The sequence below is a fragment of the Falco punctatus genome (assembly GCF_963210335.1).
Source record: "Falco punctatus genome assembly, chromosome: 5".
Taxonomy (NCBI): domain Eukaryota; kingdom Metazoa; phylum Chordata; class Aves; order Falconiformes; family Falconidae; genus Falco; species Falco punctatus.
Window position 1 is genome coordinate 17305151 of NC_137584.1, and position 19614 is coordinate 17324764.

Below are 19614 nucleotides of genomic sequence, written 5' to 3' on the forward strand. Positions count from 1 at the left end.
GGAGCAGGCTGAAGGCCTTACCATTTCCATGCCAGGGCTGTGGGCGAATGACTGGGCTGCTGGGTAAACCCCGGCCAAGGCTGTGCAAGCGGGACAGGGTCTGGAAAACTGATGGAGGTGACGTGGGAAATTGTAGAACATAAAAAGCTATTAGAATCTGACAAAAGTTACAGAGAGCACTATAGGAAATAGCTGGACCTCACCGGTGGTTAAGGCAGAGTTATATGAGAAACAGCTGAAGTCCACAGGTAATTGGACTGGTGCACCAGAGACTTTTAGGGATGCCGAGTCTTGCAAGGCAAACAGCTCCCAGATAACCTTACAAATAACACCATATAAGATAGAGTTATGATAATCTCACTCATTTTGCCTTCATGTAAGACACTAGAAATCTCATAATCTGTTTCAGTCCATGTTACGAGTACTACGTGGAGTGTTTATTAGTTAGTGTTTTAGTCTGAATCAGAAGTGCAGTTTAGAGAGCCTCCTGAGCATTCCCAGTGATGGGCTTACAGTGAGCAGAGACCACAGGGTGTGAAACTAAGCCAGAGCTGGGCTCCAGGAGGGCTCTCTGACTTATAATGGGAACTCGGTTTGTGCAACCAGGCTACAACGAGCAGGAAGCAAAACCCACTGAAGGGCTAGAGAAGGGGTAATGCTGGATGTCGGGTCCACAGCACTGACCGTTTTGCTGTGCAGTTGGGCTGTGCTGCTTGCTAATGAAGACTTACAAAGGTGTTGCCCAACTTCACGTGCTCCTGGGAGAGCCTGTTCATCCATACCACACTCGGAAAGCTGTATGACCTGCTGGTAGTCGTCACCTTCCATATCGACAAGCACCTCTTCAACAGTGCGAGTTACATCTGTTGTTTGGCTTATTAGATGTCTGACACCCAACATACGAGCAAGTGTAAGGCTACGTTCAGTCCTAAAATACTCAGACATATTCACTGGCTTTGGGAAGCAAAGTTTGGTATGGTGCTCACATGGTCTATGAGTTCTTACTCTTCCAGATTTTTCCTGAGGTGATTTCTCTTTATCAACACACAGACTTAAAACAAAAGAAGCATTTTCCTGACATTTTACCCTGTTGTGGGAAGAGGGTGTGAAAATTCAGTCTTTAATCCCATGCATTCCACATGAAAAAACATCATTATATCTCCTCAGAACGAGATGTTAAGGGTCTCACAGCCCTAGTGTGTAGTTGCTAACAGCTGTAGAAGTGACTGCTGAGTAATGACAGAAGGCATGTGCTGAACCTGGAAGGAAGGTTATAAAACAATGTGTTTGAAGAAGTCCTGAGTTTGTTGAGAAATTAAAATAAAAACATCATTACTGTTGTTACCACCATACAAGCATATACCTAACAAGACGAGTCTGTGTTATAAAACCATGTTTCTGATATCTTAGTGTGCAAAATCCTCATCAAAATAATGAGCCAAGTATTATTTTTTCCTTTTTCTACATTTGAAAAAAGGATCCAATTTATATATCTTTACAAAGTTTGTTGGTAGTCTTCTCCTGAAAGTCAACCTTTGGGGCTTTTTGGTTTTTGTTTTTTTTTTTTAAGAATCTTAAAAAAGCAATATGGAAGAAACTTTCAACAATTCTAAAGATGTCACTTTAGAACTATTAAAACTTAATTCTGTTGAAATACTTCATGTTGAATTATTCCAGAAGCTGCAATCAAATGTGGTTCTTTTTTTCCAGAAGACTGAAAAGTACTGTAACATCTCATGGTAGACCATTATGCTTTGGTTCTTATGGACATTTCAATGAGATTTGAGTGATAAGCTAAAATGCCAAAGATACTTTAACTGTAAAGATAAAAATAATCTGCCATCTGTGCTGCTTGTCTTAATTTTTATTTTTTAGTTGAAAACAACTATGTCAATTTCCAAATATTTCAAATAAAGTAATGGATCACATTTATTGAGTTTTAATTTTATCATCATCTGCAAAATGTTGACTTACCATGGAGTCAGATCTAGGGCTCTGGAGCTAAAGGATGTAACTGTTGAGTATTCTGTGAAAGACCAGAAAGTCTTTGGGGCTGGATTTTCTAATGCAGACAAAAAGAATGGTGTGTGTATTGTTTGAAGCATATCATCATGCAAATAATTTTGTTGTTAAGTAATGGTGTAAATTAGACAAGGCTAAAATAAGTGAAGTTAATGCAGAATTAAGCTAAGTAAGTAAGAATTGTAATCTATAGTTATATATATATATATAACTATATATGTATATGTTATATATAATTATATATATGTATAACTTTTATATCTTAGCTATCTCAATGTTCATAAAGTACTATTTTAGTATATACTAAAAATCTATAACTTCTTACCAGTTTTAAGCAAATTAGTTTACTTCTTTTTCTGTGGTTATGTTTTCTAACTATATAATGTAGATATACATATTTTCTTAAAAAATACGTTTCTCAAAATATTTTTGAAGACTGTTTTCAGCTCATCATTTCTTCAGTATTACTTCTTACTGTCTAGTATAGTAATGACATAATTTTTTCATTATGTTGTCATAGCCGATGCCATTAACATGATCACTGTTTTATATCTTTGGGTTTTATGCAGAGGTGACTACTATTAATGTGTATAGCAATTTTCATTTGCTGTCTCAAAGCTTTGCATAAGAAAGTGGGTTGACGTTTCAGAACGTGCTCTAACATGAAGTAGGATTATTAGGTTTATTTTATATCTGGAAAACTGGGACCCAAAGATTGTCAAGATAAATCTCGATGCGGTCAATCACCATCTTAACCAGTGTACACTAGATTGCATAGGTACCATACATCAGAACTGGGACTGAAACTCAGATCTCATGTCTCAAATAGAAATACTAGGGCATACTTTCCTTAGTGATACTAAAATGTACAATCTGCGGATATTCATTAAATAACATAACGAATTTAATAAACAGTAGCATTTGTAAAGAGCTCCAGAATGGTTTAATGGATCTTTATTTCATTTCATTGTGAACAGCTGAGATTCAGAAAGGTTAATGCAGCCTTTCCATTATGGATTTAATATTTCAGTACTTGCTTCTGGAATATTTAGCATTTTGTCACTGTGCTGATTAAAATCTGTCTTAGATGATAATTATCTTGGTTTTATCATTCAAACACCAAAAATTGATTATTAAATCTTCAAGTGGCTTGGACTAGGCTTTTATTTCTCAAAAGGTTTAGAAGTCTGCTTATATTATCTCCTTTTGTCATGTTCTCTGTAAATGCTAAATCAATGCAAAATTAGTAGATTCCCAGTTCTAAAAAAAAACACCCACCCTTTTTTCATAGGAGGAAGAACTAAGAAAAAGTGGAGAAGCCAAATATGCACACTTGAGTGATGAGCTTCACGTATTAATTGAAGTGTTTGCTCCACCTGGGGAAGCGTATTCTCGTATGAGTCATGCCTTGGAAGAAATAAAAAAATTCCTCGTTCCTGTAAGTGGCTTATAGCATTCTTCTGTGACTGGTTATGGTTTTGCTGCATTGAATTTGTGTCTTCTTTAAGCACCTTTAACTCAAGGAAAAAGAAATAAATTTTGTTGAGCATTAATCTTTCATTCTTTCATCTCAGGGAGATGCCAAACAGGCCATTAATTGTCACATTGATCCCCCGATACATTTTCTAGATGTTTTATTAATTCCATTTGTCACTGTTTTTTGCTTTCCTGTCTTGGTTTTTGGAGGGAAGGTAGATTACTTTTTTTTCTGGTTGTAGACATTAGTCATTAGTATGTGAGTACACTTTCAACATTGTTGAATATTTAAGTCTGTAAAAATGTTTTTCTATGTGTAACAATTTATCTAAATATCTTACTCGTGAAGTTAATTAATTTCTTGTGGAGCAAACAGCACGAGGAAAACATTCCTCAGACATTTCTGTTCAGGCAGCTGGTCATGACTCAGACCACAGTTAGTAATACTCCATCAGCTGGGAGAGCACAGAAACATACTCTAAAGCTGGGAACCTTTCCCGTTCAATTTATACTAAGTATATCACTATCTGAAATGGTTACCTTTTTGTCTATTGATTTTCCATCAAACTCTCTGAAATTTATTTTCTCCACATTTATACAGTATTCCATGGTATTTTCATACTTAAAATTTGTCCCAGAATTTAAGCATATGCATACTAAATACTACGTAAAGATCGCTTTGTGTAGTACTAGAATTACTTGAGTTATCATCTGAAGTCTATCCTGAGACCATTTAGCACTATAAAAATATTCAGAAGTTGCGTTCCTTAAAAATAATATAATAGGATCTTGTTTCTATTTGTGATAAAAAAATGAAGTGCAATAACTGTTTGTATCTCTTGATAATAATGAAAGGATTCAATGAATGCCTTTTTATTTTGAGTAATATGAAGCCAAGATAAGGGATGTTCAGGTGAGGCATATGTGTGTTTGCATGGCAGAACTTAAAAGTTTTATTTGGTGGGGGCTTCTTGGCAGGAGAAGAGGAGGATAAAGTGGTATTTAAAATGTCCAAATTTTTTAGAGCAACTAAACTTTTTCTATGAATACAAAATAAGTAACTTAGAATTGTTAAACAGCTAGACATTTGTTGACTTTGTCTTTCTGATTCTCACTTTCCATCCTCTTTTTGTGCTTCCAGTTAGAGAACACTGGTAATAAAATACTATTTCAAATTCTGGGAAATAATCGTGAGACAGGAAAGCTTTTTTTTTTTTTTTTTTTTTTTTTTTTTTAAATTATTTCTGGCTCTGTGTTGAACATGCAATACAAGGGACGAATTAGGTCAGTGTTCTAATGCTGGCAGCATAACAGAATGACATTTTGGCTGCAAGTTAATGGTGAAGATCTGCTAAAGTATAACACTGAAAAAAAATTACAGTTAAGTAACACATTCCTGAAAAGTCTGGAGTGTTATAGCTAAAAATGGTAACAGGGCCAATTACAAAGATTGCCAGTCTGTGTCCTGTAAACAACGGTATTTGCTGTTGTTTGTGACTTTGCCAGTTTAATTTGTTTCTGTAAGAGGTTTCTATTTATATTTGTATGTCCTCTTCATGGTGGAAGATAGCTCCTGCATTATAGCATGACATAGTGAAGATGGTACCCATTCCTGGGTCCCCTGGATTTTTACAACCATTACATATTCTGTTCAGCCTGGAAAATCTGTTCTGGGTGAATAAGGGAGAGAGAGCAGTGTGTGATGAGAACGGTGGTAAAACTTGTGGCATGTTGCTGTTGCAAATATTCAGCATCTGCACAAGCATGTATTTTGTGTGACACATTATTTGTTGATAAAGACTATATGTATTTCCCAGCACAAGGGATAATAGCTACACTGGAGGAAATATAAAAACATGTTCTTTATTACAAGATTTTGAACTTGGTTGTCAGTGGCAATAATCACTCCAAACAGGTAACAATTGTACTTTATGACTTGTTTGTTAGTTTTATCCCCTCTGTTTCATTTCAGATTACAAAAAATTACAAAGCAGTTATTAACTGGCTGGTTACAACATGTATCAGGGGGTTTACACTCAAAAAGCTTTGCACTATATAATTCCCTTTTTGTTCCCTGTTTACAGCATCTTTTGAATTTGTTTTATGATGTTTTATTATTTATAAGAACTAATTTATTGCAGCAGTGAATACTAGAATTGCAAGATAGGGATGAAAGCAGTAGAATCTAACAGGTTTATTTATACCAAATCAAGGTTGTAACAAACTAATCAAATGAGTTTTCACATCACTTATGAATTTTATGAAGTTTAAGTGAAATATTGCTCTCAGAAATTACACTGATTGTGTCAGTAAGATGGAAGAATATCTTTATGATTTATCCATAAGGTTTATGAGACTGAATTTTAAAACAAATGCCTAGAAAATGTAAGAATAGAAAAAGAGAATATGTACAATAGGACTGAGGGGGAAAAAAACCCCATTTATTAACTGAAACAAATTTTTGATGAACAAGTACTTTTGACTCAAGTGTAATTACTTAATTTTCACCTCTACCTTGCTCAAGAGTAGTATCAAAACTTTTACTAGTGAAGATTCCACCTCCAATTCAGAGGTAGAATCTAAGTACCACTATTTACACTGGCTGTTCCGCACACTAACACATTTCAAAGCTGCAGGCAGCTCAGACTCAGGTGGTGAGTTGGGATCCCTCCAACAGGCCTTTATTTCAGTGAATGATTAAACCTCCAGTGTCTGCAGCCTTCGGTAGCTCGCCAACAGGCATGCTTTTAAAGCCAAGCTGCTTCATTTACTGTCTGCTGCTTCCGATTTGCAAATGGCTGGAGGTCTGTGTGGGAGCTGCTGTCGGGGCGTTGCTAACTGTTGGATAAGATTTATTTTGTAACTGACTTCGCTAGATCTTTGGTGGGTTTTATGCAAAAATTTGGCTTTGGGGGAAGGGGTCTTATATCCAATTACTAGCTAGACATTGTGCTCCATTTTTTTTTCTTTTATGTTTACTCTCAGCATGAGAATTTGAATATAATCAAAATATGACAGATCAAAAGACCCGTGATTAAGTAAACAGGATTAATACCTTGGACAGATAAACACAACTGCCCTCTGCATTGTTTATTTGGCAACCTAGTAAAAAACAAAAGCCAAAATGTGCTGCCCCAATTAGAGGTTATAGGGTAAAGATCAAATTTGGACATAGTGTAAGTTATCCAGTAGTAGCTATGTGGAAAGTACAAGCAGTAGGGATGCTTGAGAGGAGGGCGTGTTCTGCGCATTCACCTCTGTGGCCAAGACAGATTCAAAAAAATCCATCGGTAACTGACTGCCAAGTCAGTTCAGTTCTGACCCTGAACTGCCAGGGACATAGGGCTGGGTGAGGAACCTAAGGCTGATGTTACGTCTTGGTGCCTCAGAATGGGATCAGGGTGAGCAAACTAGAAGGGGAGATGTTTAAGATGGCCAATATGGGGTAGAGGTGGGTGGAGGGTGTGGAACAGCTTAGAAGCTTTTCAAGTTCTGCTGATTTTTAAAAAGTTCACAGGTATTAAATGCTGCAAAACTTTCTTCACCATTAATAAGCAATGAAATGCTACATTATTCATATCAGATATATCATTCTGATTTCCATCCAAAGGTGCAATATATTTTCTGAAAAGGCTGTTATTTCCATATAGTAAGGGGCTATACCATCTTTAGGAGTTCTGTGCTTCCTAACACATGCAAAATCTTTTTCTGATAACCATTTTTATCCCTTTAAGCAGAGCATTTTTATTTGACATGGTTAGCATCCCTTGGGATGAGAAGGGAAGCAGACACTGATCATTTTATGTGTGAGTGCTCTGCAATAGGGAGCTATTATGTAGAGGGCAGGTTGCAGCTGCAGTGATACAACCGCTTTAAAAAGATTGTTTACAACTGTGTGGTCAGATGATCAGAAATTGAACCAATTACTACTTTAAGAGCTGCTGTTCATTGTATTTGCATACATTTTCCTAGCCACTTGTATCTGCTTTAAATTGAGGCATATTGGCACCACTCAAGGGCTGAGAATAAATACATGGTCATTTAATGCAGTCCAGTTGATGGATGATCACGCATGATCGTGTGCCTGTATACCTCAGTGTTTTCTGAGTGTGTTTATCAGATAAGATAAGATCAAATCAGATCAGATTCCTTTATTAGGAATTAGTGTGGTGAGGCAGAAGTTGAGTGCAGGTTTTTATGTTGTTGTGAATTCAGGCTACAGTGTCTTCCAGACTTTTTTGTAGATGCCTAGATCTCTTACTGAGTGGTTAACTTCAATCCTTTGATCTCACCTTGCTCCATACCATTGATTAAAATAATTTTCTTACCAATCATTTAAGAAGAATAAGCATCCTCACTGATGCGACTTCCAGCATCAGCTCTTTATTCTTCCTAATTGAAGATGGAAAACGAATGAGGAAAAAGAACTTTTCAGTGACATAAAAAATTACTCATTTCATACTGGAAGTGATTCATACCAGAAGTACATATGGAAAAAATTGAGCTTTGGGGGAATTGAAAGCAAAACTCGATACCCGTTTGTTTCAGTGGGAACAATTAAATAATCTTAGAGTTTAATCCCTCAAAGGTCTTTCTCTAGCTAATGTTTGAAAAGAAATCCGTTTACTTCAAACATACATTTAGTGTATATATAGTAACTCATATATAGTACAGACCAAAGTTACTACTGATCTGTTACGCCATGATGTGCCAGCTATATTGCAATATATACAGCTAACAGTAACAATATTTTTGTCAAAACTTGGTTTTGGCTGGTTTATAGCTAGTGTATGTAGGTATATGACATTTACTTTCTACATGTTTTATTAGCCATCTGAATTTCTTCTGTGCTACAGTATAATATGAAACCTCTATTTACATGCCATTTCACACTCCAGAGTTTTGCAATCTCACTTTGTTTCTAAATAAGCTATATTATTGGGAGAGGTGTTCAGTCTTTTTGTCCTCTTTCAAAGAACCTCAAAAGGCAAAATATTTCCCTAACTGTGACGGTGAGCAGGAGCACAGCTCCATTTCTAAAAGAGACATCTTTTCTACCTGTCACAGTGATAATTTATACTTGCACATTCTGCAAAGATACTTGCAGTAATAAATAATTACTACAGCAATTATTTAAAAACTGTGATAAGGGAATTATTTGAGCAGCTGTTTCAGCTGAACTGAGTTGTGTTTTTCCCAGTGTGCAACATTTCTGGCAATTTCACACACAGGTTTTGATAATCAAAGGAAAAAAAATCCAGATTCTGTCAGGGCCTAAAATGTCATAGTGTTTTACATCTTCACAGCTTTTTTTCCTAAGTGTTACGTATCAGATCAAATTATTATACATATGTTCAAACACAGGTGTGCTCAGGAGAGCTACCATAACTTGTGGACAGTGGTTCTTGACTTTTTACAGACTGGATTTTTTCTTAACCATTGTATTGGCTGATAGAGCAGCAGCACTTTCATATTGTAAATCACTCATTTTAAGTTTGGTGAAAATAACCCTTAAGCTGTCCCTCAAAGTGAACATTTGGGGATGGAGACATACATTAAAATGACCTTTTTAATTGAAAATTAAACTTAAGTATGTCTCACCTGACTAAATGTTTATGTACTTACCTGATATACCATATAGACTACTGGTTCTTTCTGTTGTGAAACTATAAAATGGATAGCAACATAAAGGGTGCAGAATTCCTGTAATGTCTTTAAATTTGTGCTTGACAAGTGGGTTGCCTGTTGGCATGCCAGAACAAGTACCTTTTGCCTAGGCTTAGATCCCCAACTGCTGTGACATGGTACAGCTACTTCACACCTCACATGTGCTTTAAGGGTTGATAATCCCACGCTGAGTGGATTAAGACCTTTTTAGACATGCCAGAGGCATATTTAGTCTCTGAAAGCAATTCCTTGGTGATCTCGCTCTGACACACAAAGCAATCAATATAAAAGGCACAGCCTTATTCCCAGAACCAGCCCTTTGTTTTGCCATTCAGATTAACCAGAGACATTAACCTGATCAGGGATGTTAACACTGATGACTAATCGGAGCATACTATTGAGACATGGCTGTAGTTTAAAGAAATGTTTACAACTTGCTTGGTGAGTCAGCATTGATAACATACAGCTGTGGGCTGGCTTCAGGGGCGGTGGGTTGGCTGGTGTAGATAAGGTGCAGCTGTGGCTGGTTCTGTTGTTGGGCAGCCAAGGAAGAGGGAGCAGCCGAGGGATGAAGAGGAGGATAAAGCAGAGAGAAGAGAGAGTGCGCTCTGGGTGATGAGAGACAAGGAGAAGGCAGCAGAGGGACTGGTGGGAAGAGTATCATGGTATGTGATGGTAAAAGACCTTGTTGCAGCTGGCTAGTTTGGAGAGTGCTGTGACAAGTCTGTATTCATCAGCAATTTTATAGGCCTGTCTTGTTGCTGCTTCTTGCTAGGGTATAGTTTTTTCCCCAGTGGCAGATCAAAAACAATTATTAGGTGTAGGTGGTAAAATTCATGCAGAAAAATTTGAATCCTGCAGTATTGCTCCTGTTTTCTTAATAGCAGGTCTGTAATAGTCCCCTCAGAGGGACCACCAGACCCCCCCTACACATCTGGCATTTCATTTAAGAGCTCTTTGTGTCAGTACAGATTTGGCCAATCACCTCATCAATAAAGGTTGGGTATTTGACCCAGTGAAGAGCCTGCAACTTCTTGTGTTCTATATAAAAGTAGGCATGAAGCGTGTATCTAAAATAACTGTTTTTCATACAAATAATTACTTTTCAATGATAAGAAAAAAATGTGCCAGATGTTGTTATGTGTTTCCATCATATATGCTAGTCTCTTTTTTTCAGCAATAAATATGAGGAAAGAAAAGGGCACTATTGGGGTTGTAAACATAACACTAAAAGCAAGGAGATAAGAGTTATTCATTTTGGCTCTCTTAAGGAATTGGTTTGTGGCTTAGCCAGGTTACTTTCTCTCTGTTTCACTTATTTCAACAAAATGACAATGAGGTTTTTGAGGTTTAATTCATTTGTGGAGCTAGACTTAAGTAAAAAAAAAATATTTTCCTGCTGTAATTAAAATTGAAAAATGTACTGCAATTAATACCCAGGCAGTGTGTTGGGGTTTGGGGCTTGTTTTGATGTTTTGCGTGTTTGTTTTTAAAAACAAACAAAGAGAAGGCTTTGGTGGCATATTTAAACTTTATACTTTTTTTAGGTATACTTTTAGGTAAAAGATCACTGTAACCAATTCTGATGCTGAGCTGTCGTCACATAGGAAAGCATAAAAGAAAAAACACAAATAACAGAGTAATCTTCCTCTGTGGTGGTCTTTTAGTTTTTAGCATCCAAAAATTTAATCTTTTCAAGGCTGTATCCAGAGGATCTTGCTTTATACCCTGTGGTAGATTTTTCTTCTCTTCCATAAGCTTGTCAGAAACTTTTTTGAAGTTTTTGGCCTTAGAAAACAGTTCAATTATGCACTGTGTGTAAAAACAAAAACGGAACCAAAAACCCAAAAGCCCACTTCCTCTTACTTGTTTTAAAGCAGATGCCTAACACTTGAGTGCCCTTTTCTTCATGCATGGTTGAAAGCAATGGATAATCCTCACACACCAGTCCTCACTCCTACGTTGTTCTGGATTTGTTTCTTTCCTAAGCCCCCCCCCCAGCTTTTCTTGTACAGAAGTGGAGGTAGCTGGTTATCTGTGTGGCATATCTCTGACTACCTTTTCCAAGTCTTTCTGTGTCTTCCTTAGCTTATCCTCCCCCCCCCCCCCCCCCCTTTTTTTTTTTATTCTTTTCTGTTGGGATGGGATGACCAGGATGGCACACAGTAGCCTCATCTTGGTAGTCAAGGAGCAGTACGCTAATTAAAAGGATCTTCTGTTATTTTACGGTTTAGTATTAGGTTTTTTTCTGGTACTATCTACCATTTTTCCCACTCACACAGATTTGATGTTTTCTGAATTGAATTTGTAAAAAAAATTCAAGGCATCTTTCTGATGATGATGAATGATGATGATTTTTAAAGCTATTTACTTTTAGTATTTTAATGTTTATCAATATTTAAGTTTAATTATGTTCATGTGCATTATTTTGCATTCATCAATACATCAGCACAATTTTTTTCTTCCAGTTCTAGTAGCTGAGTATAGTGGGACCTTTCAGCAGTCCTTTGCAGTAACCTTTGGATTTTATTCCCTGTATAACTTTAAATGAAATGCAATCACTTCACTATTCAAAGTTTTTATATAATTTATAAATTTTACGAGCAAAACAGAATTTTTTTGAATCACCCAATAAACTCTCCCCCTCAGAAAAACAGAAAACAAACCCAGCCCAGCTGGTCTTAATATTCTTTCTTCTTTAACCAAAGAGAGAATTATTAATCAGCAAGGTGCTCTCTTACCTTTTCACAGCTTTTGATATGGCTTATGAGAGTTTTGATCTCAGTCCACGGAGGTCTTTAAAAAGGGATGTTGCATTTGCGGTGTGCCATGCCATATGACGTTAATCTGTTCAGAAATTATCTGTATGAAGGATGAAGGCGTCTTCATCCATACAATTGACTTCTACAAGATGAGTGAGAACAGCCTGAATATATTCAGTGTGTACAAACGTGGGACTATTTCAGTAAGTAAAGGATATATATTTGGGTATTTTCCTGATGTTTTGAAAGTTTTGACTTGTTCTAATGGAAGGAATAATATGACAAAACTTCATTGGCATGAGGGATTTTTCAAAGAAAAAAAGTTCAAGTTTGAAGTTGAAAAGAAAAGATTGTTGATTAACTATGAAAAGAGCTTTCTAAAAAACCAGTAACTTTAGTTGAATATGTTTTTGGTTCAGCCTCAGTGATGAAGGGATGGCAAGAACTTATAAACAATCACTATATAAAAATCAGGAAAAGGTGCAGAAGACAGTTTAAAAGCAATTAAATGTATAAAATAAAAATTTCAAATTTAATTGAATAGTTGTGAAGGAAATATGTGGCCAGCAATGCAATGATAATACAAATGAGTTCAAGGAACATTAGAAATAAAAGGAATCTTTAAAAAGATGTGGTCTTCAATCCCTGGAGATGATAACTTTATCAATAACATTAATGATGCAGAAAAAGCAGAATGTTTGCCTAAATACCAGTTGTGTGGCTGGAAAAATACAGGATGGTATAGCTGTATCTTACCGAAATGATGCAATACTTTGCAGTTACTAGTACAGTAATGATAATTTTAAGAAAACCTGTTTAGAAGAAAGTCAGGAAACTGGAGAAGAGGTCACAGTGTGCTGGTCTGAGAGCAGTTCTGTGAGCAGCAGAGCTAATGATGGCTGATTTCTAATGACTTTGTCATTAGAAGATTCACATTTGGATTTGGGGGGATTAGATATAGGGTGTGTTTTCTGTCTGAAATTTTTATGTATTCCTGACATTCACAACTTCATTTCTGGGATTTTTTTGGTTGATCTTTTGTGGGCATTTGTTTTTCATTAAGGGCACTAAGAGTATCTAGAAAGGAATCTAACCACTGCTTAATATTATGGCTTGACAAAAAGAATTTTTTTAACAAGTCTGATCTCGTATTCAATGAGAAAGTTTGTTGATAAAATTGATTGTGTTAGTGACACCTGATATTCCTATAGAATCTATCACTTATACGATGTAAGTGACAGGGCTCAAAACTTCTTAATAAGAAAGTTTCCCTGAATAGATGTGTCTGTAGCAGTTTTCTTAAGGAGTTGGTATGTGAAACTTCTTTTCTTTCAAACCTGGTTTCTGTATCAAATTCTGAAGATGGAGATTTGCATCTTGATATTAGATTATTTCATTTCGGCATATTCTTCTCAACACCGCAGGTTCCTTTGAGTGAGACCCACAGAGGGGCGAAGGTGGTGCAATACCTAGACCCTGTAGCAAAATCTGTAGTCGTTAAGCAGGTGGAGCCCACTTATGGTAACACCCAAAAAATGCTGGGAATTAAGATACATCTTATATCCCGCCTCTCTACTAGGTGTAGACATTTTATTTTGGAAACATCAAGATGAGAGACATACCTCCAGATAAAGTAAGCTTGAAACTAGAAAAGGATTTTAGTAAGAGGAATCATTCTCTGGATCTGCCCATAGTCCATTGACTACACAGGGAAACCACTGGTGATTTAGGTTAAAACAAAATGAAACTCTTACAGGTACATAAGCCTTTTTTTTTTTAAAAAAAAAAAAAAGGAAAGTCTATATGAAGCATAATCTTTCTGAAGAGTCATATGATGACACTAGAGTCTAGTGATTAGTTTTGTTCAGAACTGACTGGAGACCTTATGGAGAAAGAGCAGTGAAGCAGTCTGGTACCCAAAGCTGCAAATGGGAGTAAGTTGGGAATGATGGGACGCATCTCTCTAGGGAATAGAGACAGGAGCTCATTCAGAGAGGAAGGCTGAGGATGGATGCAGAAGCCAACAAAAGCATGCTCAAGAATGAACACCTTGTATTTAAATCATTTGAGCACAATTACAACCTACTTACTTGCCATTTTGTCTCAATTGTTTGAAAATGATTAGATACATGCAGTTTATCTGTAAACTTCTTAATAACTAAACATGAAGAAAAATATGGAACTATCTCCTTTAGATGTGCTGGAACAGGATTTGTGTCTATTGGACACTGATTTATATTCAACATAATTTTCATGGTTGTGTAACTTGTGAATGGCCCAGTGAGTAACAACTCGGTTAAGGCACTGTTGAAAATTAGTTTTTAGCACCGGATTCGAGGAAGTGAGAAATTTTTCAAGCAGACAGTGTGACAAGCTGGGCAGGATCTGTGACTATTTCTGCTTAAGGTAAATGCTTACATTTCTGTTTATAATGGATGCTTACCACAGAATTAGCCTGAGTGGGACAGTACAAGAAAGAACTGAAAGCAGTGGAAAGCCCTTATTTTTCAGAATTTTCCTTTTGTTTCTTCATTTTTATAAGCTGAGTTAAAAATCAGAGGGTATGCAGCAGTAGTTGACTGGCCTCTTAATTAGGCTCTAAGATTAGGGTTAAGCGGACATGTATATGCTATCCAAGAATTGTCAGTTGGGCAACTGGCAGGGAAACACAGGCAGAAAGTGTTCCCACCAGTGAGGGCTTCAAAAGCCCATGGAGAACTTTGCAGAGAGGGGGCGCCGGGGAAAAAGTCACTTTTAGAGTGACAACGGCAGTTCATTTTTTACATTATTTTCTTTAAGTCATTGTTACTTTTAAGGAGGTAAATAAATAATGCTTTGTTCTAAAGATATTTTTTCTGAGTTATGTTAATCTGGTCACAAGTCCCTAGCTTGTAGGATTTCCTTATGTGCCAAACACACATGGGCCACCGAGTTAAGAGGTGGGGAAAAACAAGCAAGAGGTGTGAAGTAACTACTGTTACTTCACACAGCAGGTTCAGGAAACCAGAGCTATTATCTCACAGGGGCTATGAAAATCCCCTCAAAGTCAGGAAGGGCAGCTGCATATTTAACACAATATTAAATTACACAACAAACAGCTATAATCTCTGCCAAGTCATTAATCCTTAAACTGATCAGTTAAAAATCTGTGAAAAGAACCAATGCTAAATTAAAGATTTTGCTCTGATTTTGATTGAGATTTCTTTTCTGCCTATAAAAACATCAGAAAGATAGATTGTGCCTTGGGTATTGGCTGGTCTATGCTTTTCTGTGGATCTTGCTTTGAAAAGCACTTAATAGATTTATGTCAGTCTGGAAAATGAACTGCATCCAGGGTAGGAGTTTGCATACCAAACCGAAAGCAGGTGCAGTTAAAGCCAGAGGTGATATAAAGCTCTGAAAAATATTTGCACAGTGGCAATCCTGTCACTCTGCTTCACTGCTGCATCTTCAGTGTGGTACCATGATTCATGTCACAAAATGGTATGAGTCTCCAATATACTATTGCATACCTGCATGAGAATGTGGTTTTACCGTCTCCATCTGTCTCCCAAACAGTGTGAATATGTTGCAGTATGTTTAAAGAGATCTGTTTTAATTTGGTTAATCAGTCTTCACTTAGAGCTCAATTTTTTGCATGGTCAGAAGTCATATTTTCAGCTGGAATGCAAAAGCCTGTTATGTTGTGTATTGCAATATCACTTAAAAAAATAATTTCTCCTGTATCATATTTCAAACTAAACAGCTAAGTCATATCTTAATTAATAAAATGGCAAACAAACAAAATCTGAATGTATTTCATTTTCTGCCAAACCCTAGCCTGTTTTTATGTAAATTACTGTATCCAGGGGCCATATTTGAAGGCTAGTTATACAGTGTATCAATTAAATCTTGACTTGTACTTCAGCCCTTTAATCAGTTCTGAGCTCAAAGTGATTTTTATGTCGTCTAAGGCCCAAGGGTATAGAGAGACTACAATGAGTTTGTGTATATTATTATATACTATAATGGCATGCACATTAATATTAATATGTTCTGTATAATGATATATATCTCTATACTTATTAGAAAGTATCTTACTATAATGTAGTGTAGTCAGGCTGTTACATCTCACCCAGCTGCCATTGTACCAAGACCACCAGATTCATTTGTGCATCCCGCTGTGAGGTCATCCAGCTGCTCTGCCAGACAAGTGCTCTCCTACTGCCTGGCGTCCGCAGCGGGTGAGGATAAGTACCTGGTTGAGCAGCTGAGGATTTTTATTTATGGAAAAATTAATATCTCTAACCAGTCTGATCAGAGACTGAGAATCAGAAAAGGAGGGAGTATCCCTTTTTGTTACTGTATCCTGCGGTTTTGCTTTGGTGTGCCAGAGTAAAGCATTATATGATGCTCCTGAGAGGTTTCTGTCTGCTGGCATAAATTGACTGGTGTCCTCTTTCTAAAGAGCAGAAGGTTTCTTGTGGCTCATAAATATTTCTAAGGAAAATATTTACGAGGACAGGAAAGAATTTATCTCCCTGGTATCATGTTAGGGTCAGAAAAGCTTTTTGACCATTCTAAGTGACTTATGCACACCTTCTTTAGGCACGTGTTGGGCATGGTGGGAATAATCTAGGCAGTTCTGTGGCCCAGAACTTGTGAAGAAGAAATCAAGGGAGAAGTTAGAGACTCATGGATTCTGAAACCAGGTAGTACAACTATTCCCTTTCAGTCTCAGCCCACACAGGTGGTATAATTTCTCCTAAAAACTGTACTAAATATACGTTTTAAAAAGATATCAAATCTCAATTCAAGTGCTCCAGGTCACGTGGGGTTCATCATCTTCCTGCTAAGCTTTAGTTACCCTTGCTGGTAGGAAACTGTCTGTTTTCAAGGTTGGGGTTTTCTGCCTCTGAATTCAGTTTCCAGTCAGTAGTTCTGTGTCTTTTTCGCATTAAAAGCACCTCCTCCTCTTTCCACCTATTGGTTATCGCTTTGGATCTCCAGAAAGAATGTGGAAGAAAGCAGATGTTTCCTCAAACCAGTACTTCAGTACACAGAATACAGTTGTTAAGCCCCATTTCATAAGTGGATTGGTTTTTTCTTCTATTTCACTGCTCTTGAATCCTGACCCTGTTGTCAGAAGAGCCATGTATATTTGTGATAGTAATTTAGCCTTCAAATTTTTAGCACCTACTAGTTTGTCAAGCAGTACCAAAAAAGATTTGATATAATTGTCCAAATAGTAAGAATATTTAATAGTGTTCAGCCAGGAAGTGATTTCTGAGGACATTGCTCTGCATTTTGATGTCTTTCAAATAGTAATAATTTAAAAATAACTGTACAATACCAGTTTGCAAATCATTCAGTGTAATCCCTGCTAATTCAATCTCAGTTTTAAATCAAGACGTTAACTGATGAAAAATTCAGCTGAGGTGCTTGATCTGGAAAGAGCTGCATACAACAGAAACGCTCTCATGTCCTCTTCTATTAGAGAGGTAAAACTTCCTGTCCACATTGGGCGAGATAAATAAAACTTCAATTTTCATTATAAATGCAGAACTGAAACATGAGTTAAATGTCTCAGCGTTTTCTGTAAGTCTTTAAATCTCCCTGTAGAAACAACTCTGACTTTTTTTTTGAGTGGGGTGGAAGGGAACTGAAGGGAGTGATCATATTGTATTTCCAAATGCCCGTATGTTGCCCTGATTTGTACTGATCGCTCACTGATAACTTTTGCTTCCATTATCAGTCAGTTCCATTATCAGCATTGAAAAAAATACTTGTCCATCCTTCTTACTATTGTTTTTACATTGGTTTTGTTCTGAAATAAGCATTTAACCTGAATAGTTATTGCCCAGTGCTGCCTTTCTCATATCCGTGGCATTTGGGTTATGTGGGCAGCCTGCTGGATGCTCTTCAACAGCTCCCAGCTTTCAATAACATCCCTGGCTGCAGGCTCAGATTCCCAGACACTTCAAGTTTCAAAAAGGTGGTCCTTTTAAAATGTTGAGTGCACATAGTATTCCTGATACAAAATTACAGAAAACGTACCTGGTCTGGTGGAAGGTGTCTGGGCCCGTGGCAGGGGGTTGAATCTTTAAGGTCTCTTCTAACCCAAACCATTCCATGATTCTGTGATTCTGTATCAGGATCAGTGTGTACCTAGGCATCAACTAATTTTCAAATTGAGCCTGCACTTTGTCAAGATAGTTTCACTACTGACTTGCTCTACATTGAACTCAGTCTGTTTGTTGAGCAGTTACACCCTAGCTTGTTTTGGCAATATTACGGGGTTTTTTTCAGTTGCATGTTATGAGATCTAGGAGATAACCCCAAGATGAAGTCAGTCCCATTATACATCTCTTTCTTGCTATGTAGTGAGAGGAGAAGTTTAAGGAACATTTGGTTTCTTGCACAGATGAATTGGTCTGTAACACATGCACACCTACACTCCATTCTTTCCCTTGAAGAAAGCTCTAACTTCTATTATCCAAGGGCCTGAATTTTCTCTTGTCAACATTGTCTTTGCAGTGAAGTACCATCTTCCTATAACATCTTTTCCCACTAGATAGTGCTTAAAAAAAGGGATCTTTTCTGCTCTCTGTTTTGGGTACTATTACATACTATGTGCCAGTTGCTAGATCCCACCAGTGAGCTTCTCTATGAGATCCTCTATACTGGTGTTTGTCCCATCTCTCCTGTCTGGAGGTGGGACCACATATAAGGCATAAAAGAATGGACAACATAAAAACAAGGGGATAGGAAAATAAAAGAAGAACCAAGGGAACAAGAGCAAGAAAATGTGATTAAATGAAATTTAAAAAATATATGACTGATGAATAGCTGTAGAAAGATACTATCTGTGGTTGCAGCGTCTATGAAAAGTTTAGGAGCTCTAATTTTTTTTCAAATTATGTTTATATTGTTTGTTTTTGTATTTTTCATTTTAAGTGGAGTGAAAGCATTTCATAGAAAAACATGCAGCTGGTAAAATCCACATAAAAATTACACATTGACATTAATATATTAAGCTTTGCATGTTCTTTATTTCAAAGAGAAATTATAATTAGTTATTCCAGCGTGCTCACACTTTTGATGGAATATTACTAGCTTTAATTTCGTTGAGATTAACAGACCAACTAGGGTCCAATTTCCCATTTGAATTTTTGTTCATTGCTATTAAAAAAAATTACTTAAAATGTCACAATACCTGCAAAGGTGTGAGAATGCCACTGTGACAGCATCACCTTTTCATGCGTGTTGGTTGAGAAATAACTGGCCCTAACTGTAAACTTTCCAAATTATAAACAAAAGAACCATAAAACCACACACAGTAGTTGCCATATTTTCTTGAGTGAGGTCAGGGGTACTGGGGAAGGGTTAGAACAGCAGGGATGGGGAAGAGTCAGGAGTAATCACAGCTGGCAGGAAAGATCAAACACACAATAGAAAGTATGAGATGACTCTGAGAAAAAGGCACTAAATAACATTTTTTTAATTGATTTCCGTACACATCAGTATTAAATGGTATCAGATCAATTTTACTCCAAAGAAAATTCTGTAGTGAAGTCACAGAGTACTTAATCAGAAGTAAGATGGGAGTTTAGCTATTAACAATGCTTTCAGGAAGTTCAAAGTTAGTCGTGTATACAAATACTCTATAGCTGGTGGAGGTTAGGAAATAAATCTGAATTTTATTCAC

The 19614-nt window shown here is 36.8% G+C and overlaps 1 protein-coding gene across 16 annotated transcripts in view; it reads left to right on the forward strand.

Moving 5' to 3' along the window:
* KHDRBS2 (KH RNA binding domain containing, signal transduction associated 2) overlaps positions 1-19614 on the forward strand; it is a 402639-nt gene that overhangs the window by 201682 nt on the left and 181343 nt on the right. For all 16 annotated transcript variants that reach the window (XR_013928537.1, XR_013928538.1, XR_013928539.1 and 13 more), the window contains exon 4: positions 3314-3460. Coding sequence is in view for 1 of the 16 variants with exons in the window: in XM_080389900.1 (XP_080246026.1) it covers positions 3314-3460 (147 nt within the window). In the remaining 15 variants the exon portion in view is untranslated. The remainder of the gene's footprint in view (positions 1-3313; positions 3461-19614) is intronic.